The sequence below is a fragment of the Tasmannia lanceolata genome, unplaced genomic scaffold (genome assembly GCF_043159265.1).
Source record: "Tasmannia lanceolata isolate RefF3 unplaced genomic scaffold, GAP_Taslan_0.1 ptg000006l, whole genome shotgun sequence".
In the NCBI taxonomy this organism is placed as follows: domain Eukaryota; kingdom Viridiplantae; phylum Streptophyta; class Magnoliopsida; order Canellales; family Winteraceae; genus Tasmannia; species Tasmannia lanceolata.
This window is the reverse complement of record NW_027518683.1, coordinates 15,330,866-15,355,730: the sequence shown is the minus strand read 5'-3', so window position 1 is coordinate 15,355,730 and position 24,865 is coordinate 15,330,866. Positions and strand designations below refer to the sequence as shown.

At 36.8% G+C, this 24,865-nt stretch overlaps 2 protein-coding genes across 2 annotated transcripts; both read left to right on the top strand.

Annotated features, from left to right (window-relative positions):
• Window positions 1-3,194: 3,194 nt before the first annotated feature.
• On the top strand, window positions 3,195-5,051 carry LOC143879861 (cytokinin riboside 5'-monophosphate phosphoribohydrolase LOG1-like). Its single transcript, XM_077382510.1, has 7 exons — window positions 3,195-3,329; window positions 3,412-3,509; window positions 3,650-3,680; window positions 4,035-4,134; window positions 4,230-4,300; window positions 4,399-4,542; window positions 4,894-5,051. Exons 1-7 carry the CDS (start codon window positions 3,195-3,197, stop codon window positions 4,975-4,977), a joined length of 663 nt encoding a protein of 220 aa, XP_077238625.1. The 3' UTR covers window positions 4,978-5,051.
• Window positions 5,052-11,853: 6,802 nt separating this feature from the next.
• Window positions 11,854-20,828, top strand: LOC143879860 (uncharacterized). Its single transcript, XM_077382509.1, has 6 exons — window positions 11,854-12,204; window positions 13,634-13,778; window positions 16,680-16,940; window positions 18,255-18,336; window positions 19,533-19,729; window positions 20,334-20,828. Exons 1-6 carry the CDS (start codon window positions 11,990-11,992, stop codon window positions 20,589-20,591), a joined length of 1,158 nt encoding a protein of 385 aa, XP_077238624.1. The 5' UTR covers window positions 11,854-11,989; the 3' UTR covers window positions 20,592-20,828.
• The last annotated feature ends 4,037 nt before the right edge of the window (window positions 20,829-24,865 follow it).

Genomic DNA, 24,865 nt, shown 5'->3' with positions numbered 1-24,865 from the left:
TCGGTCGAAATTTATAACCATGGTCTTGACCGAAATCGGCCGAAATTTAAAACCTTGGCTAAAAGCCTAAAAGTAGACTAGAGAGAAATCTATTTTTTTTCCAAAAAGGATTAATGTTGCCATTATTAATGAAGAGAGATTTAAACTATTTGTCTTTTCTATGGAAAATTCCTACAATAGGGCAAACCTTTCAGATGGGAATTTTTTTTCCTTCCCTGATTTAGAGGGAAATATGAGTGGTTAATATTAAGGGATACTATCTAAATTTGCGCCTATTCAATTTTGACTCGAACCGACCTTAAATTTATGATAATATCCCTCCAAAATTAAGGAGGCATATAAATTCCCTCTAAATCAGGGAAAGAAAAAAAATTCCATCAGAAAGGTTTTTCTTGGGAATTTACTGAAAAAAGTTTGGAACAGAAAATATTCAGAAATTTTTAGTAAAGTTAGGTCGAAAATGAGCTAAAACGAAAGGGTAAATTTGCCAGCAAAGTCACGTCTGGACATATTACCTTAGTTTGCAGATTAAGTATTAGGGCTAGATTAGGCAATTGTATTAGGGCTAAATTAGGCAATTGTGTTAGGTTAGGATTAGCTATTTCCATTGTTATCTAAATCTCCTTCGATATTTATCCTTCTGTGCTCTATATAAGCACTTTCTTTGATTAATGGAAATCACCCAAGTTTAGTGAAATTCCTAAACTTTGATTTTATTGCCCTTACGTTCCTTTTTTTCCCTTGCCATTTCGGTTTTGGGTGATTTCGGTGTCGGTCTCCACCAAAATCCGAAATTTCAGACTTCGGTCGAAATTTATAACCATGGTCTTGACCGAAATCGGCCGAAATTTAAAACCTTGGCTAAAAGCCTAAAAGTAGACTAGAGAGAAATCTATTTTTTTTCCAAAAAGGATTAATGTTGCCATTATTAATGAAGAGAGATTTAAACTATTTGTCTTTTCTATGGAAAATTCGTACAATAGGGCAAACCTTTCTGATGGAATTTTTTTTTTGAGGAATTCTTTTTCCTTCCCTGATTTAGAGGGAAATATGAGTGGTTAATATTAAGGGATATTATCTAAATTTGCGCCTATTCAATTTTGACTAGAACCGACCTTCAATTTATGATAATATCCCTCCAAAATTAAGCAGGCATATAAATTCCCTCTACATCAGGGAAAGAAAAAAAATTCCATCAGAAAGGTTTTTCTTGAGCATTTACTGAAAAAAGTTTGGAACAGAAAATATTCAGAAACTTTTAGTAAAGTTAGGTCGAAAATGAGCTAAAACGAAAGGGTAAATTTGCCAGCAAAGTCACGTCTGGACATATTACCTTAGTTTGCAGATTAAGTATTAGGGCTAGATTAGGCAATTGTATTAGGGCTAAATTAGGCAATTGTATTAGGTTAGGATTAGCTATTTCCATTGTTATCTAAATCTCCTTCGATGTTTATCCTTCTGTGCTCTATATAAGCACTTTCTTTGATTAATGGAAATCACCCAAGTTTAGTGAAATTCCTAAACTTTGATTTTATTGCCCTTACGTTCCTTTTTTTCCCTTGCCATTTCGGTTTTGGGTGATTTCGGTGTCGGTCTCCACCAAAATCCGAAATTTCAGACTTCGGTCGAAATTTATAACCATGGTCTTGACCGAAATCGGCCAAAATTTAAAACCTTGGCTAAAAGCCTAAAAGTAGACTAGAGAGAAATCTATTTTTGTCCAAAAAGGATTAATGTTGCCATTATTAATGAAGAGAGATTTAAACTATTTGTCTTTTCTATGGAAAATTCGTACAATAGGGCAAACCTTTCTAATGGAATTTTTTTTTTGAGGAATTTTTTTTCCTTCCCTGATTTGGAGGGAAATATGAGTGGTTAATATTAAGGGATATTATCTAAATTTGCGCCTATTCAATTTTGACTCGAACCGACCTTCAATTTATGATAATATCCCTCCAAAATTAGGCAGGCATATAAATTCCCTCTAAATCAGGGAAAGAAAAAAAATTCCATCAGAAAGGTTTTTCTTGGGAATTTACTGAAAAAAGTTTGGAACAGAAAATATTCAGAAATTTTTAGTAAAGTTAGGTCGAAAATGAGCTAAAACGAAAGGGTAAATTTGCCAGCAAAGTCACGTCTGGACATATTACCTTAGTTTGCAGATTAAGTATTAGGGCTAGATTAGGCAATTGTATTAGGGCTAAATTAGGCAATTGTATTAGGTTAGGATTAGCTATTTCCATTGTTATGTAAATCTCCGTCGATGTTTATCCTTCTGTGCTCTATATAAGCACTTTCTTTGATTAATGGAAATCACCCAAGTTTAGTGAAATTCCTAAACTTTGATTTTATTGCCCTTACGTTCCTTTTTTTCCCTTGCCATTTCGGTTTTGGGTGATTTCGGTGTCGGTCTCCACCAAAATCCGAAATTTCAGACTTCGGTCGAAATTTAAAACCTTGGCTAAAAGCCTAAAAGTAGACTAGAGAGAAATCTATTTTTTTTCCAAAAAGGATTAATGTTGCCATTATTAATGAAGAGAGATTTAAACTATTTGTCTTTTCTATGGAAAATTCGTACAATAGGGCAAACCTTTCTGATGGAATTTTTTTTTTTAGGAATTCTTTTTCCTTCCCTGATTTAGAGGGAAATATGAGTGGTTAATATTAAGGGATATTATCTAAATTTGCGCTTATTCAATTTTGACTCGAACCGACCTTCAATTTATGATAATATCCCTCCAAAATTAAGCAGGCATATAAATTCCCTCTACATCAGGAAAGAAAAAAAAATTCCATTAGAAAGGTTTTTCTTGGGAATTTACTGAAAAAAGTTTGGAACAGAAAATATTCAGAAATTTTTAGTAAAGTTAGGTAAAAAATGAGCTAAAACGAAAGGGTAAATTTGCCAGCAAAGTCACGGCTGGACATATTACCTTAGTTTGCAGATTAAGTATTAGGGCTAGATTAGGCAATTGTATTAGGGCTAAATTAGGCAATTGTATTAGGTTAGGATTAGCTATTTCCATTGTTATCTAAATCTCCTTCGATGTTTATCCTTCTGTGCTCTATATAAGCACTTTCTTTGATTAATGGAAATCACCCAAGTTTAGTGAAATTCCTAAACTTTGATTTTATTGCCCTTACGTTCCTTTTTTTCCCTTGCCTTTTTGAGTTGTTGTTTTTCATTTGGGAGAATGGAAGGAGTTGAGGAGAGATCTGTAGTGAGTGAGAAGAAAGGGAGGTTCAAAAGGATTTGTGTTTTCTGCGGGAGTAGAGCAGGAAACAAGCCTAGTTTTAGGGATACAGCTCTTGAGCTTGGAAAACATATGGTAATAAACTAATAATATGATGGATTTTTCTGTGCTGTTTGATAGTCTTTCTCAAGTTTTTATTCTTTCTTCTTCTTTTCAGGTTGAGAAAAAAATCAATTTGATCTTTGGTGGTGGTGGTTTGGGTCTGATGGGTTTGCTCTCTCAGTCTGTTTTTAATGGTGGCTGTCATGTTCTTGGGTATGTTTATACTTTTCATTGCATTTTTAGTGGGTTTTGTTTTTCTACCCTCACTTAAACCATCGTTTATTTAAACTAATCCTTTTGAGGAGGATTTTTTATTTTTATAAAAATGTTTGCTTTTCTTCCCTTTATGGCAGAGTAATTCCTGCAGCTCTCATGACAGATGAGGTAAAACTTCATCTGCTCTTGTTATCTGTTTTCTCTTTCTTGCAATACTATTATTCGGGGCACATGCTATGCATGGGTTTTGGTAGAGTTGGTGGGCCCCACCTCATCAAAGTAGGAAGTGTAAAAAGGCTGGCCTACCCATGCTAGGCATTGTTATAAAATTTTGGGCCCCGCACCACCATTCATGAAGTGTAAAATAGTAGGCCCCACCATAATCCATATGCTCAGTATAGATTATAGATTATAGATGGATTGATAGATAGATAGATTAGTGATAGATAAATAGATAGATAGATTATAGATAGATACATAGATGTTGGCTGGAAACTGATCAACCTTAATTCTTACTATCAGATTTCAGGAAAACCCGCTGGGGAAGTGCAAATAGTTGCAGACATGCATGAAAGGAAGTCCATGATGGCCAAATTTGCAGATGCTTTCATTGCCCTTCCTGGTGAATTCAAATACTATCCACCTGCAAAATTTCCTCTAGTTTCCTTTGCATTAGAACTCTTCCCCATGTTACAAAATTTCAACCTCTACCTCCAGGCGGTTTTGGAACCATGGAAGAAATGTTAGAGATGATAACATGGTCTCAGCTGGGCATTCATGAAAAACCTGTAAGATTGGATTTTAATTGACCATTTCTTTGTTTAATTTAACTTTTATTAAAATTTTGATGAATTGGGTTTTCATTTATTTTAAATTTATGGAACAGGTGGGACTATTGAATGTAGATGGATACTATAACAGCTTGCTTGCATTGTTTGATAAAGGGGTAGAGGAAGGTTTCATAAAGGATTCTGAAAGACACATTGTAGTTTCAGCAGAGACAGCCGAAGAGCTAATTAGAAAAATGGAGGTAAATATGAGTCTTGTGTGTGTGTGTGTGTGTGTGTGTGTGTGTGAGAGAGAGAGAGAGAGAGAGAGAGAGAGAGAGAGAGAGAGAGAGAGAGAGAGAGATTTTTATTGTATGTTTTTTATTGGTTGGTGAAATTATTGGAGTGGGTGACAAAACTGATGCCCTGTTTGTTTCAGATTATGACAACCGCTTGTAAGTCCAAAACCTATTATTGGACTCAAAATTACATTTAAATTAGAGTCCAATAGTTTAGGGCTGACAATCGGTTGTTATAATCTGAAACGAACAGGGCCTTAAAGTTTCCAGGAAAATGTAGGGAATGATATCTTGTGTTTTGATTGTTGTTTGCAGGAGTACTCCCCACTGCATGACACTGTTGCGCTCAAACAAAGCTGGTTAGAGTCTGTTAAAAGTGGGCATGCTCCGAAATGTTGATCCAACTCCAACCATTTATATGCTTATTTCCATAAATACAATATAAACAGTATGCACTCTTGCAAATGGCCTTGTTTGCCTTTACTTGAAAATTGACTTTGTTTTCAAGAAAAACTCCAATAAAAGTTGTCAAAAAAGCTTTAAATGGTGAATTTATCATTTACAGCATATAATGTGTGTTGATATTGTTGGATTTTGTTCCAATTAATGGTTTCAAATTCAAATTAAATTTGAGGCTTTAATGATGACGTTTCGTATTCGTTGAGACTCCAAAAGTCATGACTTGGATCTTGGATAAGTGAATGAGTTGGAGCAATGAATCTATTTAATGGTTCACATTAATAGGTTCATGAAAGTTTTGACTCTTTGTGAGCAACTCTTCATATTCCATGGCTTTTTTATTAACCTATTAATGATGACTCTTAGTTTTGAGTACTCTCATTAGTGATGACTCTTGGGATTAATTAAAGATTCATGTATGACTCTTGGTAGGCTTTGAATCTACGAAGAGTCGCCTAGAATTCTATGAATTCATAAATTATCACATTGAATTGGTGTATCTCTTTAAAGAGTCACTTGGTTTTCTAAGGAGACCTTTGGCTTGCTATTTGAACTCTATAAAGAGAGCTCTCATTCTAACATCCAGAGGCATGAGAAAGAGACTACTCTAGAGCCTCAAGAGCAACAAAAAGTGTTTGATAGAGGGCTTGCCTTATCGAATTGTTGAGTGGTGCATTGCAACAATTCATTCTCCTACTGTTCCTGGAGGTGGTTCAGTCGTGTGATCCTTGCACTGGAATTAGGGCCGAATAACAATTTAAGGAGGGCGTTCGAGGACGTACGACAGTATCACAATTCAGATTGTTTGTTATCCTCTATTCAAGTCGGTATAATTTAATGGAAAATGATATGGAGACCTAGAGTCCGACCTTAATTTGGACCTGCAATGAGAGTATGCCATGTGTCAAAGAAAAATTTACTTCTGACGATTTCTCTAAACTTAAGGGATTGCTCACGTCACTAGTGCTGTTGTGTTGTGAAACAATTTGTCGGGTCCCCTTTTAGGTCCTACTCTCGGTTTCCCTAGCATTACTCTAATTTTATATTTTTGCATTGTTATTTTTAGTGAGATCTATTGCTTTCAACCACTTGCTCCAACAGATATATGTATAAATAATATACATATCCATGTGTAGGGATTTGCTAGGGACCATCACATAAGGCATTTTGCAGACCGGCTGTTGCATGAGAGAGCAGCCACCTCAGATGAATTAAGTGAATAAGACAAAATCTATTGAAAAGTGGCTGCTCTCTCATGCAACAGCCAGTCCGCTAAACGCCTTCTACGTTGCTCCCTAGCAAATCTCCAGTGTGTATATATTGTGTAACTGTTGACGAAAATTTGTAGGAGATGATGAATATTTTGGTGGAGCTATAAATACATGATGCTCCAAGGCACGTTATTGATGCCTCTTCCTTAAGACAGATATTTGCCCCCACCATTTTTTGAATTGATATGCACCAAGTGTTTTGCCTCCAATATAAAATGAAGTCTAGTAGACTGATGTCTGTTGACGTAATGCACAAATGGAAACAGACCCGAAACACACTTGAATTTGGCAAGTATGCGACATACTAGTTTGTGTTTCTACAGAAAACAGATAACAAGAGAGTAAAAAATGAAAATGATATAGAAAGGGAGATTATAAATAGTTGGAGAGGGAGAAGAAGCCTTTCCATGTACCTAATCAACATAGGCTGCTTATATATGACTGTTAGATTACGCCAGATCGTGATTCATAAAACAAGCAAGTGACATAGAAATCCCTAGTTTCCCAACGCAAAAGACACTAACACCAAATATAAACCAAAAAGCCAAAACCAATTATTCTCACTGAATGGTTGTTTTGAACTTCCAAGAGTTGCAGGAAATTTTTGGAAGTACCAGGAATTGTAGATAATGAAAGTTTTGGGACATTAGGGGTGACAAATTACCCGGTTTTCTTTCATTTCTCCCTCTTGTGTCTGACACCAGGCCTTGTTCCCATATGGGTCTTGGTTTCTTTGGTTCCTTTCTTGTTCTCATATTGTTCTTCAGGTTTCTGGCTTCTCAACAACCCAATACAGATGGGTTCTTGTCTCAGATTTTTTTGCAGAAGATGGGAGTACTCTCTCCAGAAACCCACAACTATTCAAATCCTGTATGTTCATGGCAAAGGGTTGTTAGTGGTGGGAAGACATCATAAGGACCCATTAACCATCATCATTCATTATAAATTTCACTCTCAACATACAAACCGACCTGCCTTCCAACTCCACCACAAACCAATTAGCACCATTTTAATTGAAGACAACACATTTTTCAACAGCGACCCATTACTTTCAGTCTTTCAGCATTAGGAAATAATCATTGCAATTCAAATAAAAATCCCCAAATCTCTTAAAAATGTGGTGTCTCAAAAAGTAAGGATACGAAAGAAAAACAAAATCAGCAAAAACTCTCCTGGCGCGTATGATTGTGTGTGTGGATGTATGAACACCGCAAGAGCTTTTTGCAATTGCCAAACTTCGCATACCCATTTATCATAGAACTCCATCTATGATAGAATCTGCCATGTATATCTTTGTGTTCAATCAATTTGTTTCCTTCTTCAAAAAATAATTGTTGGCCTATGTAAATTTCAATCACAAACTCTATCTAGCACCCAATCTCAACTAAAGTCATTATTTATCAATACCTTGAGCTCTTTACTCAAAAAAGAGTCCTCGTTAAACAACCACTGTACATCTTAAATTCTGAAAAAAATAAAAAAAAATAACACCAAAACCGAAAACTCATGTGGGGAGTCTCACCTCAGTTACTGCAGAAGGCAGTAGAAGACCCCAACTGACTTGAACTGAGGCTTGTATGATTTAAAAAAAAAATTCTTAGCTAGTTGGGTTAGTGCAGCAACCCAATAACCATTTTAATTTGAAAGGCTTGATTTGGTTTATAGGATTGAGATTAAAAAAGACCAAATGAAATCGTTTCTCTTTCTAAACCCTTCCTGCATCTTCCCAAACCCCTCTCCTCCCTGCTCACAATGCGAATTTATCACTGCCCTAGATTTATGGTGGTGGCGGCCCCTTATTGGTTACTAAATTGAGTATTTTTACAATTAGAAAGGAGTTTTATTCCTAAATAATACGGTTTCTAAAATTTCTTTGCGTCTTTTGAGAGAGGGAGCTACATAAGATATAAGCAGATAGGGAGGCTGTCCACGTGGACGTAAACCCCCATCCTGCTATATTATAATAGATTATATGATATGATATGATATGTTCTTAGTTATCGGATCCTATGCCTTTTTTGGACTCCCCTTACATCCATCCTGCTATATTATAATAGAATATATGATATGATATGATATGATATGTTCATAGTTTAGCGGATCCTATGCCTTTTTGTGGACCCCCGTTTATGTTTGGACCTGATAGAGTTCACAACTTTATAATCTATAGACAGACCAGCTGCGAAATGCCTTCTACAATGGACGCTAGCAATTCCCATATATATATATATATATATATATATATATATATATATATATATATATATATATATATATATACACATATGAGGAAACTACCAAACTTATGGTGAGCTAGCTTGCCCAATCACATGGGGGCCACTTTGTTAGGATGATCCAAACCATTCATTTGAAAGTCCCTTATATAGATGGGGGGTGTACCAAAAATCAGCTCCATAGGATCATCCTAACCCCTCCATTTGTGGAGGACAAAAATGGACAGACAAATCTGCCCCATTTTTGTCCTCCACAAATGGAGGGGTTAGGATGATCCTATGGAGCTGATTTTTGGTACACCCCCTATCTATGATAAGGCCTTGCAAATGAATGGTTTGGATCACTCCCCAAAATGTGGGACCCATGTGATTGGGCAAGCTAGCTCACCATAAGTTTGGTATATATATATATATGAGGAAAGTGAAGCTACACCGCCCGCTTAAAATACAATGGGCCCACATTGTTTTGGTGATCCAAAGAATTCATTTGATTGGCCCTCACATAGATAGGGTGTCCACCAAAAATCAACTCCATAGGATCATCTCAACCCTACGATTTGTGGAGGCAAAAATGAAAGTGTAAAAACCTTCAGAAATTTGTCCATTTTTGCCTCCACAGTTTGAAGGGTTGGGATGATCCTATGGAGCTGATTTTTGGTGGACACCCCTATCTATGTGAGGGCCAATCATTTTTAAGGCCCTCACATAGATAGGGTGTCCACAAAAAATAAGATCCATAGGATCATCCTAACCATTCGAACTGTGGAGGCAAAAAATGGACTAATTTGTGAAGGTTTAAAACATCCATTTTACCTCCACAAATCGTAGGGTTGGGATGATCCTATGGATCTGATTTTTTGTAGACACCCTATCTATGTGAGGGCCTTTAAAATGGATGGCTTGGATCACCCAAACAATGTGGGCCCCCACTGTATTTTAAGCTAGTGTGTAGAGAACTCTCTACACATATGTGTAGGAACCGTTTTCTCATATATATATATATATATATATATATATATATATATATATATATATAGAGGAAAGTGTTGGTGAGCTTAAGCTCACCAAACTTATGGTGCGCTTAAGCTCCCCAATCACATGGGTCCCACATTTTTTGTGGTGATCCAAACCATTCATTTGCAAGGCCTTATCATAGATAGGGTGTGTACCAAAAATCAGCTCCATAAGATCATCCTAACCTCTCCATTTGTGGAGGACAAAAATGGGCAGATTTGTGGACAAACAATGTCTGTCCATTTTGACCTCCACAAATGGATGGGTTAGGACGATCCTATGGAGCTGATTTTTGGTACACACCCCATCTATGCAAGGGCCTTTCAAATGAATGCTTTGGATCATCCTAACAAAGTAGGCCCCAATGTGATTGGGCGCTTAAGCTCACCATAAGTTTGGTGAGCTTAAGCTCACCAACACTTTCCTCATATATATATATATATATATATATATATATATATGAGAAAACGGTTCCTACACATATGTGTAGATAAGTTATCTACACACTAGCTTAAAATACAATGGGGGCCACATTATTTGGGTGATCCAAACCATTCATTTTTAAGGCCCTCGCATAGATAGGGTGTCCACAAAAAATCAGATCCATAGGATCATCCTAACCATTCGAACTGTGTAGACAAAAAATGGACTAATTTGTGAAAGTTTAAAGACATCCATTTTACCTCCACAAATCGTAGGGTTGGGATGATCCTATGGATCTGATTTTTTGTAGACACCCTATCTATGTGAGGGCCTTTAAAATGGATGGCTTGGATCACCCAAACAATGTGGGCCCCCACTGTATTTTAAGCTAGTGTGTAGAGAACTCTCTACACATATGTGTAGGAACCGTTTTCTCATATATATATATATATATATATATATATATATATATATATATATATATATATATATATAGAGGAAAGTGTTGGTGAGCTTAAGCTCACCAAACTTATGGTGCGCTTAAGCTCCCCAATCACATGGGTCCCACATTTTTTGTGGTGATCCAAACCATTCATTTGCAAGGCCTTATCATAGATAGGGTGTGTACCAAAAATCAGCTCCATAAGATCATCCTAACCTCTCCATTTGTGGAGGACAAAAATGGGCAGATTTGTGGACAAACAATGTCTGTCCATTTTGACCTCCACAAATGGATGGGTTAGGATGATCCTATGGAGCTGATTTTTGGTACACACCCCATCTATGCAAGGGCCTTTCAAATGAATGCTTTGGATCATCCTAACAAAGTAGGCCCCCATGTGATTGGGCGCTTAAGCTCACCATAAGTTTGGTGAGCTTAAGCTCACCAACACTTTCCTCATATATATATATATATATATATGAGAAAACGGTTCCTACACATATGTGTAGATAAGTTATCTACACACTAGCTTAAAATACAATGGGGGCCACATTATTTGGGTGATCCAAACCATTCATTTTTAAGGCCCTCACATAGATAGGGTGTCCACAAAAAATCAGATCCATAGGATCATCCTAACCATTCGAACTGTGTAGACAAAAAATGGACTAATTTGTGAAAGTTTAAAGACATCCATTTTACCTCCACAAATCGTAGGGTTGGGATGATCCTATGGATCTGATTTTTTGTAGACACCCTATCTATGTGAGGGCCTTTAAAATGGATGGCTTGGATCACCCAAACAATGTGGGCCCTCATATATATATATATATATATATATATATATATATATATATATATATAGGGCGATGATATTGTCACCCCCCCTAAATTACGCATTCGCTCCCCTTTTGGCTTGATTTGACGTCAAAAAGCTTTAATAAGGGGGGCGAATGCGTACGCAGGGGGGGTGACAATATCATTGCCCTATATATATATATATATATATATACACTAAACCTATTTCTTTCCTGTGCCATTAGTTTTCTTTCCACCTAATTTTTCTTTGAAAACCTTTTCCACATAAATTTTTTATTCGAATTTTTCATAGGTGGAGTTTTTTACAGCTCATGTATAGCATGGGCGGGGCCCACTATTTTATAGCTCATGTTTTGATCTGGTATGTTCCCCCATGTCACCCCAAACCTATGCATACAGTAGGTCCCACCATTTTGCACCCATAAATAGGCCCACCATTATCTCCAAGCAAATCCATATGTAGGGTGGGCCCCACCATATTGCACTAATTTTTGATAGGTTAGGTCCCACCAAATCTACTCAAGCATAATGCTTATCCGATGCGTGGACGTCTGGACGAATCCAAAAAGTGTACACGCAATTACGCATAATCCGCGCCCATGCGTGTATTCTATCGATGATTTCAACTCACTGTCTCTCTCTTTACTTGGGAGTTGGGACACACAAAAGGAGAAAAAGAAAAATTCGAGAAAATAGAAAGAAAATAAAATAGAGGAAGTCCAAGGAAGGACTGAGAGGAATCTCTGTAAATGGCCAAACCTTTGTTTTTTCCCTTGAATTTGGAGGGAATGTATGTTGGGTCTGAGGAATTTTGGGGGGATACCATTCGTGGGGGATGGGCAACGATCATCGTACTGTTATTTCTCTTCCTCTGGCAATTTCGAAGGGCATTTACAAGACCTTTGAAACGCGATCTAGTAGTTGTGCCAACAACGATTTCCCCAAATGGAAATTCAACAATTGGGTCAGTTTCTATTTTTCATTCTTATTTACAACATGTGTAGTTCAATGTTCCCTCCTGCTATTTTTTTCTTCTCATTGATTGGAGATTTTGGTTGTGGTATACTTGGATCTTACTCTAGCTGAAATTATTTAATGGATCAATGTTAAAAGGTAATTGGGTTGTTTTTTTTTGGGGCTGATGGGATTTTAGTTGATGATCGGACCATGAATTTGTTACGAACCCAAATCGGTCTGCAATGTGATTGATCTTCTTAGAGGGAAGATCATCCTCTTGACCCACTTTGAGGGAAGGGTCAGTCCTCCTTTGTGTACAAAAACATAATTTCTGGTATAACTTTCTTCATTCATTTGAAAAGGGCTACTTGTTATTTATACCAAATGGAAAACCCCACTTGGCAGCCACTTGAAATCCTAACCTTTATTTCTAAGACTCCTACCCATACCAAACAACTAGAGAGCCAATCCTACAAACTAGAAAATCTAAACTAGTTTGATAATTCCACCCTAAGTGGAACCCACCATCTAGGCATGTAACAGAATTTTCTCTAATAGAGGATGATGAGTTGATGCTCAGACCGTAGTAATTCTCTGTACAAAACTTAAACACTTCATTTGATTTCTCTCTCTCTCTCTCTCTCTCTCTCTCTCTCTCTCTCTCTCTCTCTCTCTCTCATGGATTTCAGCACTCTATTGTTCATCAGAGGTAACATATTGTTGCCCCTATTGCTATTTTGTTAAGTGGATATGGTTTGCTATCATAGTTCAATTCAATATCTTCTTATATGTTGGGTTAATTCAATGGTTACGATAATAGAAATGTCTGGATTGATGTTGCTATTGGGCAATTAGTGGGGAACTTTCTTGCGTAGGATTTTATTGAGACCATTACCAGTTCCACTCTCACACCTTTAATGTGAACACTAGACTCTAGTCTATGAATCCTGCATAAAACTATATTGCAATGCAGATAAGATGGTGTCCAGTGAAGGAAATATGCTGATAAATTATCTTGGGACTGAAGAATGGTCAAATAACCAATCACCTAGTAGCAAACTTTGTATTGATATCTGTTAATTGTTAATTCAAATTTGGTTTCATGGAGGACCCATCATCAACATTTTCATCAAGATTATGTACACGTGCCAAGCTTTTTGACTTCATCTTTCGGTAGCTCTTTCTCATACATATCAAATTCACTGTTAAGATGTCCTATTATTTGTGTGTTTGGAACTTTGAATGCATCCAATCAATCTTTGGTAGTGTTTTATATTCAATATGTTGTATAATATGATGGGTGAACTGAAGTGAGGCTCATCCGTAGACTTGAATCATGCTAGCTCTATGTGGGCTCCCTTTTGTCATTAAAGGAGATGCAAGGTTTTATAATTATTCCTTCCCGTGATCTGAGGTCAAAGTTCTTGTGTATGCAGAATCTCAGAGATCATTTCAGATGATGATTTAAGAAATTTAGTTAACAATTTGGAACGGAAGGTAGACGAAAAGGAGAAATGGGATGATGTCATAGATAGGAGAAACAATCTTATGTCCTACAAAGCGAAGTGTTGTAAGCCAAAGGTATGTGCTCTATCTCACTGAATTAATGTGAATATTGATATATATATATATATATATATATATATATATATATATATATATATATGCTGCTCTGTAAGGAAAGGTGTCATAAAAATTGCAGAGAGCTAAGTATTCATGCATTGTACAATGATTGGGACTCGCTAGTTGATACTTTTGATTTACTTGAAGAAATAGATAATGGGCAGGTCAAGTCGATTCTATTTCTTTATGTTTCTGTGAGGATTCCCAGCTCCTTGTTATGCGTGGTTATTTCCTTCATGGTTTAAACACTCAACTATGAATCGGACTTAGTCAGTGTCTGATCTGAGTTGACTTGAAATTTGATCAAGTACTCAGAGATGAGCTTTTTGAGTTTAAAAAGCTTTTCATGTAATAACTTCTTTGGTTTTCAAGCACTCAATCAAATTCTTTGTGGCTTTTTCCATGGCCCTTGGTTTCACTGTTTTCCTTGACTTTGATTTGCTAGTTGAAGAGACACAAGACCATTAAAAAAAAAGATCCACTAGTTTAGAGAAAGGGTGAAGAAGATTTCAAAACCCTAATATGCTTAGGCCATGTTTGGATACCAGCAAGATTTAGATTTGGATTTAGTTGATATTTTTAACTGGATCAGATCCTTAGATTTCCAAGTCAGCTACAACAGTGCAAAAAGTTTTGATTTTCAAATCTTTTCTGCGAGACACTATTTGGAAATCAATATTTGTGGCAACTTCTGTCACCATCGCTGCTCCTCGACGTTGCTCCAGTAGCAGCGAGACATCCCTCCCTCTCTCTTTCTCTCTCTCTTAAAACATGATCATGAAGATGATTGATGTGTTTTGTATCCAAAACTCAAATCCAAATAAAAATACAAATGCATGAGGTATCCAAACGGGCCCTTAGTTCTTTCATGATTTACTGGATTTTCTGCTATAAAATATGTATCTCTTAGCAGTTATCATAAAGAGGTTATGATGCGATACTGCTTTAGTTGAAGATTTATGGCTCGTTGACAATATTATTGGGGCTATTTTTAAGAGTCACAACTTCACTGTCTGTAGAGGATATTGGTCTTACAGTATGAAGTGGTTCCCACTTGATTCCTGTTTCAAGGATCATTAACCATTAGTTATATATGGCCAATATATAAAGGTGAGGGACTTAGAAAGGAACTGTCAGGTCAATTGATTTGGCTGTTATATGAGAACGGAGCCTCCAAAGCTTGGTGGTTTTTTTCTAAATTCTCCCGAGTCAATGATCCACTTGGGCCATTTTCTCATTATCTCATCCAAGTTTCTGAATAGTAGAGTTCAGAATATTATTTTTCTGTTACTGCTCAAAATATTTCCTTTTAACTGCTCATCAGTTGTGAGTTCTTTTAGTGATTTTAAACTCTCCTCTGCAAACAGCCATTGAATCTTCCTTGTTCTTCTTTACTCTTCTCCTTTATTCTTCTTCTCGGTGGACTCTTACTGTCTAAACCTAATCCTTATCCACCTCTACTGAGATTTCTTCTCTTATTCATTCTTCTGCTATTTTCCCTACTTATATATTCCTTTGTTTTCCCTATGTTTTTTTCCATTTTTTATCATTTATCTTAATTTTTTATCAACTTGGCAAGTCACCAAGATTTTCATTGCCTGTCAATTGGAACTACAAGCTCAAAAAACTGTTTGCCATGTCAATTTTGATTCTTTAGACAGTCAACATCATGCGTGTCTCAGTTTTAATTGAATAATCATAAGCATTATATATAAACTAGTCAATCATTGGCTCACCTATTGGGCATGTCCTCGTCCGATTATGACTTCTCAAACACTGGTCATGAGCAAAGGAGGCTTTGCTGATATTTTCACACTAAACTCAGACTTTGGTTAGAAAAGGTCATATGGGCATTTTGTATCTTCTCAATTCAAGTGATTTTAGTTATTCACATGTAAACAAGTCTATGACAATGCCGCAGCATACAAAATAACATTGACATAATGACATCTGTCCACATGAGGAATATGGAGCCCCATGTCTCATCAGTAGATTTCGATTCTGATAAAAAACTAAAATACGAACACAACATAGAGATAATTTCCCAATTTTTAAAAATCCAGGGCTGGTGAATTTTAATAAAAAATTGGGGGTAAATGATAAATGCGCCCCTTTTCATTACTAGGGACACCCAGCTACAGTGTATGTATGACTGCAAAGGGGCTGATATATTTCACATTTGAAGGAATGAAGTGACATGATTGCCACATACAATGCAGCTCGGTGTCCCAAGCTATGAAAAGGGGCCCATTTATCATTTCCCTAAATTGGGTTTTAACTCAGTATGCAGAACTAGGTTGACCAGGCTGAGTTGATAGTCAAGCAACAGGTTTTTTGAGCATTTGTTCTAACATTTGATTCCCCAGTTTGCAATATGTTTTTAAAAAGATTTTAGGTTCGTGTCTCCTCATGCCCGCATAAAAATGATGCCTGACCCTATCAATTACTGAATTACCTTTGAGTGCCACCTGTCAAACTCTATTATACCTTCACCTAAATATTTGGCCTCTCTCTCTCTCTCTCTCTCTCTCTCTCTCTCTCTCTCTCTCTCTCTCTCTCTCTCTCTCTCTCTTCCACTGCAAGTTTGATTTTGTAGTACGGTTGACATTGATAGATGCTAAATCAAGAAACATACAATTTCCTTCCTTATCTTTTCTCAGAACTGGCTACTTTATGCGTCATCTCATCGTTTAACTGTTTAGCTATGATTAAAACCAATGTTCTAGGGATTTAAAAGAAATGGAAGTACTGAACTGACCACTGACTAACTTTTTATAAACTCCAAGTGGGATGAGTTCCAGGTTGTTCAGCTATTTGATTGGTTTTTCTGCCTGTGAGATTGGAAGCTTTGCCCTGCAGGATGCTCCCCTAAAATACCTGAGCGTTACGACATTCGAGAATTGTTCAACCAAACTGTTAAGGGACTTCTACATGGACAACGAATACCGGATAGAATGGGACAAGATACTGGTTGAGCATGAGCAATTGCAGATTGATGAAATTAGTGGAATGGAAGTTGGCCGCACAATTAAAAAATTCCCACTGCTGACACCAAGAGAGTATGTGTTGGCATGGCGTGTGTGGGAAGGGAAAGAGAAGACCTTCTATTGTTTTATAAAGGTATGGCCTGCTATACTCATTTGGAAACTGGAATTACAGTACTACAGAGGATGTGCAAGCATCTGATCATGTTCACGATTCCTTATACCATGCTTAGATATTCTCTTCAATGCATCCAAGGATCACATCTACTGCAAAAAAGTCATAACATACTGCTAGATTTCTGTTGAACAGAAAAATGATATCTTATTGAGTTATTGTATTAAGTATTAACTAAGACTGTTATAGAAATGACTATGATATTGATGTTAATATGAACTCTTTTTCTCTTTTGTGGTAGATTAAGTTCAGCTTGTTTTAATGAATGGTTTTAAAAGAATCTACAGCAGTGTCAGATTTTAGAAAGATCAGCATTATTGAATCCGACAGGGTAGATTAAGTTTAGTTCCGGACAACTTCTTCAGTGTAACAATGTAGGGACACATTGTTAACTTCCATTTTCATTACTATGAAACAATGTTAATAAAACATGATTTTGAACAAAGGGATGCCCTTTAGAAACATATAAAGCATCCTTTATTTTATGTGACAAACACTGTATTTGTGTTCTCTAATGACTGCCAAGGCTGGGTTTGTGATGGTATATAGTATATACACATATTCATTATATACTTTACGTTTGTTTCTGAATTTTTACAGAATTGTTCGCGCTTTTTTTTCTTTCAAATTTTCTTAAATTTTTCCTCGCCAATTTTTTCCCGAATCTGAACTTTTTAACTGTGGAAAGAACTACTCTTGGAAAAATAAAATGCTTTATTTATGCAAGCACTCTTTTATTGTCTTAGGAAGGGTAGTTTCTTACCAACTTCCAAAGCAGACTTTGTGGTAGGTAGCAGAGACTACATGCTTGAATTTTGTAGCAAGCCCTCTTTTTTAATTTTAGTGAAATTAGTATTATACTAACCTAATTAATAGGTATTTTGATGGGTTTGGCTCATTTTCCATCTGCACATTTAGTTTGGAACATTTTCCAAGAAGAAGCATTGCTATTTGCTACTGTTGCTGTTGTCAAAGGTTGTAAGAAATTCAAGCAATTGACAATGATTCATTTGAATCACTAATGACTCAATAATTGCAATTAAGATCTCAACGATTAACACAAATTAATATATACTTGAGCGGGAGTTAACAAAATTATATTTGTATGAAAGGTATTCTGACATGTCAGTGAAGGCATGAGGAAAAAGAGCTTGTATTGTTTAATAAGCTCTAATGTTAAAACATTTTTCGTTCCAGCATTTGACATGTCTCTCCTTCGTACAACTTTGTCCCTTATTAATTTCTATTTTTATTTCTTGTGGTGACTATGGTTAGGACTGTGAACATGCTCTTGCTCCACGAAGGAAGAAATTCGTACGTGTTGGGGTTTTCAGATCTGGTTGGAGAATCAGGAAAGGCAAGTGTGCCTAACACTTCTCATCAGTTCTTTCTTTCTTTATCTTATTATTATCATTTCTCATTTAGCAAACTATCAATTGTCCACATAACCTGCTCTTTTTCCATTTTTTCGGAACTCAGTGTTCACTTAGAACTTGCCTCGATTAACTTGGTTTGTCTGGTATCATAGAGCCAATTATGCATTAATTCTTAAAAATGTCCTCAGCCATTTTATTTATTTTTTTGTAAAACTGGAAGGGTTTTTCGTTGATTGGTCTAATCAAATTTTGGAATCTAGTGACTGGTTTCGAAATTTGACCGAGTTTTCGAAGTTTGAATTTCTACCATGCATCTCTTCTTTAGAACGTTCAAACATGCCTCTGAAGTGTGGGCTTCAGTGAATTAGTCAAACCACTTCACTTCTTGTAAGAAGCAAAACCCACTTGGAATTCATTTTGGTATCCTTGTTATTGTGGCCCTCTTTGGCTCCATGACTTGATTTGTCCATTGAGATTCGGTTGGTTCTGCCATTGGTTTAGCTCTTAGCAATTACAAATAGAGTTGCTTCATTTTAACATCTTTATTTTTTGTTGTGGGTTACTCTGGTCCACGATGTTTGTCGCTTTCTTTGGAATTTTATTGATTTTGCATTATGTTTGACTTTTAGCAATTGCAAATTGAGATGATAACTGAGTGCTTTGGGCATTTGAAATTTTCCGTAAAATAATACGTTTCAAAGTACCTGCAATTAGTAATTCATTTTCACAATGTAAATATCCGTAGACTTACTATCCAATATTAAAAAAAAACACTGATGGGCTCAGTTTGTTTGGCTTTTGAATACTGGATTCAATCTCCAATTTCGTAGCCGATCATTTATTATGTTTTGTTGACCAAGGGTGCATTTTGGCTCTTCACCCAAAAAACACCTAATCCAAGTCAAACTCGAATTAAGGACCAATTTCCTAGCGGAACCCGTGTATTTGCACATTGGTCCAATGAAGTGTCCTATCATATGTAGTTAGGGGTTCTCTCTATTAATGATAAGTAATGGGAACTAGAACACATAATCACATGGGTGGTTCTAATTGCTGTAGTTGCAGTTGCAATGGTTGAATCAAGCAATTTGCTTAATTTTATTTTATGAAAAAAATCTTTATTTATTCCTCTTGGATTTCTCGTTCAATGCTGATTGCTTTGTGATACTGGTAACAGTCCATGGTAGAGATGCATGTGAGATCACAATGGTGCACCAAGAAGATGCCAGCCTGAATGTGGAGATGACAAAACTGGCCTTTGCAAAGGGGATATGGAGTTACGTGTGCAAGATGGATAACGCGCTGCGTAGATACTCTTCCATCATTGCCACTCCATCGAGCTCAACTCTTACTGCACTCAAGCTTATTCGGAAGGTGAGTACTCCATACACCATCTATAATTGCCAGTAATGCCCGATATTGCTTCACAATGCCAAAATCTCACTGATAGACTCTGAACTTGGTAGACTCGACTTGGGTTGTCTAAGCTACTGATTAGATAAATTTGAATTCTCAAGAAAAATGGTAAAATTTTTCACTGATTCTGTCAAATTGAACTTGAAACTGAGACCGATTTTGTTGTCGAGTATATAAAGATTGGTTTTTTTAACCCTTCAACCAATTTGGATGGCCATGGATGGTTAATTGTGGATTTAGCCTGTATATTCGATATGATCACATCTTGATTTGGGAAAAAATCTGTATAAATATCCGTACTTGTACTGTTTACAAATTTATGTATATATGCTTGTGGCTTTTTCACATTACTGTATATGTTATTCATCTGTGTTTGTGCGTATATTAAGAAAATAGTCCAATTGGGCGAGTTGATGATTGACTCGGGGAGTTTTTAAACCATGGTTTTTTCCTAAAATCTTAAAAGATGCATCTTTCTAACAAAGCATGTATGGGATCAATTTACTCTGAATTTTGAATATGCATATTTATTTATTAACATTATGGCATTCTTCTTGTTTAGGTCCCGCCCGAATTAGAGACTGGGACTGAGATTGCCCAACGAGATCTTCCCGAAAGCTCTGTAGTGGGAGAATTTAGAGAGAAGAAACTCTCGAAAAGACCGTCAAAGAAACTGATAGCAAATGGTCTTCTTGTTGTTGGAGGCATCATTTGTCTGTCTCGAGGCCATGCGAGCATTGGCGTTAAGCTCGCCATGGCTTGCATACTGAAGAAACTCACTAAGCATGGAGCCACTCCACGCCAAGCCATGCTGCGCTGAGCTGAGCCAAGCGTAAATCTAAGCATCATAACTGATCTTTGGGCTCGAGTCAAGCTGACCCAATCCACGGTTATTTTCTGTATCATATGCTCAATTTCCATGTAACTTCTTTATTTTGTCTTTTTAGTTTTCCTTTTTCTTGTATTGCTACATGTAATAAAAGATGTATCAAATAAAAATACTTTTGGGTTTTGTAAAAGGATGAGTTTTTATAGTTTGACTTATCTTATTGGATTACATGAGTTTTTTTTTTCCTTGATTGATTTGAACCCATCCATTTTATGGAAACATTTTTGGGTACTCTCTGTCTGGACCAAGGAAGTATAGAAGAAGAAGATCGCGGGTGCTAAGATTGCCGAGAATTGCTTGTCATGAGATGAAACTATGGTTCTGAATGTGCCTACAAATCATACGGAGGAAGACCTAGGTGCTTTGAGTTCTCCACAGGCAGATTTTGTTGCGAAGCTACCATCAGCTGAAGGTTTTCGTATGATCTCATTTTTATTTTCCGGGATAAGCATAGCAGAGAGGATATTTTTGAACTTGGAATATTGCTGCTCTTGGAGGATCAAGTCCCACCCTCTATCTGTGAGAAGTTCGTTGCCCTTTTTTTCTTCTTGTTATTGGGTGCCTTTCCATGCACCATCACTTCCATCCTCTCAAGTTTCCCCCTATGCCCATCTCATAACTGTAACTAATGAACAAATGTAACCGTTAGGCTCCATTTCCCCTTTGTAATTTGTTCGAACAGATCTTCATTGCTGCCACTGTCACACACATAGTATTCTTATTGGAAGAATTCGAGAGCCCTATCCTCTTCATAGTCTCATCCTCAATTTGTATTTGCATTTGCATTTGCATACTGTGCATTTAGTCTCTGTAAAAACCATCAATAACTAGCCCTCTAACAGTCCACAAAATATTTTTTTCATGGTTGCCAAACATGCCCTAACAGTGATTTAGAAACCCTCAAAAAGTTTGTTTTGCATGGGAAAAAAATATTCAGTGTAGCCAAACATTTGAACTTGTTCTATGATACAGACCATTTATTCCTGGTTCATGGTGCAAAATACACCCCATTGGACAATTCTAGCTACTTATTTACACTTTTCCCATTATTTTTCGGGAAATGATATCCTGCACCCCCCCCCCCCCCCACGCCAAACGGATAAAATCCCAACCCCCCTAACGGTTTCTGTGAGAATGGTTCACTGATTTGAGGATAAATTCACCCTCTTTAACGTGTTTCTTTGCCTAAAACTTAACGAAAAACATTAAAGAGGGGGGATTTTATCCGTCAGGGGTAATATCATTCCCCTATTTTTCTTATGTAATCCAGAACTTGATGGGCCCACCCTATGTAGGGCTTGGGTGGAGATTGTAGAACTCGCCCTATCAAAGCATGAGGTAAGATGGTGGTCCCCACCTGATGCATGGGTTTGAGTGGAGTTGGTGGGACCCACTCCATCAAAACATCAATTGAATCATGTCACAACCAACTATGCTCTAGCTTGGCATGATGGAGTCAATTCTACCAGTATGATGGATCAAAGCAATGCCACGCTAACACTCGAATTAGCCTTTCTTTAGACGGCTCACGCTTCTGGCCTATATCTGTGAACCAGATAGGAGTTTTGGAAGCCTCCCTGCATTGTTACTTGTTTTCTGTAGAAAGAGTAACTTGTATCTCAAATACTTTTTCCTTCCAAAGGTGGTTCTTGGGTTTGTTTCTATTTAGTGCAAAACGTCGACAAACATTTTAGTGTTGAAAACACCCGTTTTGTAGAAACAGGTTATGTAGAAATCCTTCCAAAGGTCATTTAGTGCAAAAATGTCGACAAACATTTTGGTGTTGGAAACACCAGGCTTCATTGTATCTTGGAGGCACTTACTAATGGAGGCAAATATTGTCATGAACTGAAAATCCATAACCCCAATTGCTATGGGAATACCATTAAGTTGACATATGCCTGTTTGAACAGCCTTGGTTAAACCTGTCTTTCTTTGATAAGAATCAATACGATCTCTATAAGGTTTCTCCTCCGAGTGAAATTTAACTCTTAAGGAAAGCAACATCGCGCCTTGAAGCATCTCTTTTCTTGTTCTATTCCCCACCATCTCCACAGTAAATCCTTCAACATTTTTCACCCCTTGCAGTATGCATTCGCCCCTTTTTAACGCGATTGGACATCCAAAAGCTGTTGCCCACTGTTCATGTTAAAAGGTGGTGAACGGGGTGAAAATATCATCTCCCATTAACTCATATATATTTTTATATTTCCGCCCCCTTTAGGATTATGTGCCCCCTTTTTAACGTGATTTCACGTCAAAAAACGTTAAAAGTCCGCACACAATTCACAATATTTGGGTGGGGAGAATACAAATTTTATGCCTTACGAAACAGAACAAACCTTGAAGGATTGTTTATTTCCACGTAAAAATGGATGAAAAACTTGCTTTATAGAGGAGTGATAGATTCAAGGGCCCTCTTGATTCAAGGACCGGAGAAGGGCTCTTGAATAGATCCATTTCATTTTGAGAAACTGAATCCGGTTGCACTTGATGATGTGGATGTATTCGAGGGCCCTTCTTTAGCCCGTGTATAAAGAGGGCCCTTGCATCTATCATTCCTCTGTTTTACATTGCGAAAATGAACATAAAACAAAATTTATGTCCATTTTTACGTCCAAAGAAGCAAAATGAAAATGTTTCCAAATGAAATAATAAAAAAAGGATTTGTTAGGGTAAAAATAAATTTGATGATAAAATGATTCACTCGTAAAATTTGGGTGGGGGGTGAATACAAATTTTATGCCTTAGGAAACAGAATTTTTTTTCCAAAGGTAAAAAAGAAAAAAAAGAGGGATTGCCTAACAAATCCCAATGAAAAATATAGTTATGGCATGTGATTCTTTTTCATCTTAACATTCATGAGGTCCACCTGTTCTTTCTCTCCTCAAACTTGAGTAAAAGTTAAGGTATACCTCAACTGCTCTATATAAAAAAGCTATTTTTCTTAAATAGCTCTATATTTTTTCAATAAAGCATTCTAATATTTTATTTTATTTGTGTTTGAAGGTGTTTTGTATGTTAAGGATTTTGTAAACATACTTGAGATGCCGAAGGAAACTGATAAAACATATAATGAATGTCCGTCATGACGAATACTCGTAAGTTCATCTTCCCAATCCATCTTGAATGTCCTTGAAGAGAATTCATGTTCAGCAGATTATATTTTCAGTTCTTAATTATTATTATTATGCACTACTTAATACTTTTATAGTCAGTTTACCATCAAATCATTATGACTTTTTGGGCCATACCCGAATCCAAACACTACCAAAAAATCATCCAAATAATGTGGGCCCACATTGTTTGGATGATCCAAAGCGTTCATTTGATGGGTCCTGACATAAATAGGATGTGCCCAAAAAATCAGCTCCGTCGGGATCATCCTAATCCTTCAATCTATGGACGAACCTTCAGCTGAGAGGGCAAACCTTAAACAAATTGAAACTATAGGTGTGCATTTGTCACGTTTTAAACTATAGGGGTGGAAGTGGATGTGTCAGAAACTAGAGAGGGTGTAAATGTAATTATCCCTAACTTTTTTTATGTGCACGAATGACTTAGTTCTCCTTTTATTATTATTGTTATTATTATTTCTAACATGTTTGAAGGAAAACACTTTGAAAACGGGATTCCGTGTATAAATTAAAAACGGGAGTGATGTGAGCGTTGATTTAGGTGTATTTATTGCTTCTACGGGGATTTGAGCTCCTTTATTTTGTCTTTTAGTGGACGTGGCTCCAATGAATGATGCCCGTTTTTTTTTTTTTTATCACCCAACGGATTCATGTTTCCCAACAGCGTTCATGGTTGAAAGTTATTGTGTTGGAAGCGGGCCCAGATTGGGGTGAAGATGGGCTCTACCTGAGGCAAAGTTTGGGTGGCTAATCTGTCAAAAAAGGTGGGCCCCACCATATGCAAAAGTTTGAGTAGAGATGTTGGGTCCTACCATATCAAAACACGAGGTGTAAAATGGAGGACCCCCACCGATGCTCTATGTATACATGTAAAATTACGGGGCTCACCTTATCAAAACATCTTGTATAATGATGGATATACCTGTAACCGTGGCGATGGTGGGCCCACCCATGGCTCACATCTAATTTTTTATCCTGGAGATGGTGGCCCCACCCATGGCTCACTTCTAAATTTTTTGTCCTTACTAGTCTGTTTGGTTGCATCACTTTCCTAGGAAAAAATCATAT

What these genes read in the sequence shown, in the direction of transcription:
- LOC143879860 (XM_077382509.1), top strand. Translation starts at nt 11,990, where the DNA reads ATGGCCAAACCTTTGTTTTTTCCCTTGAATTTGGAGGGAATGTATGTT. An exon ending in CGAAGTGTTGTAAGCCAAAG is followed by an intron (nt 13,779 to 16,679) that starts GTATGTGCTCTA and finishes TTTGCCCTGCAG; the next exon opens with GATGCTCCCCTAAAATACCT. An exon ending in TGGTTGGAGAATCAGGAAAG is followed by an intron (nt 18,337 to 19,532) that starts GCAAGTGTGCCT and finishes TACTGGTAACAG; the next exon opens with TCCATGGTAGAGATGCATGT.
- LOC143879861 (XM_077382510.1), top strand. Translation starts at nt 3,195, where the DNA reads ATGGAAGGAGTTGAGGAGAGATCTGTAGTGAGTGAGAAGAAAGGGAGG. An exon ending in CAGCTCTCATGACAGATGAG is followed by an intron (nt 3,681 to 4,034) that starts GTAAAACTTCAT and finishes TCTTACTATCAG; the next exon opens with ATTTCAGGAAAACCCGCTGG. An exon ending in TGCTTTCATTGCCCTTCCTG is followed by an intron (nt 4,135 to 4,229) that starts GTGAATTCAAAT and finishes CTCTACCTCCAG; the next exon opens with GCGGTTTTGGAACCATGGAA.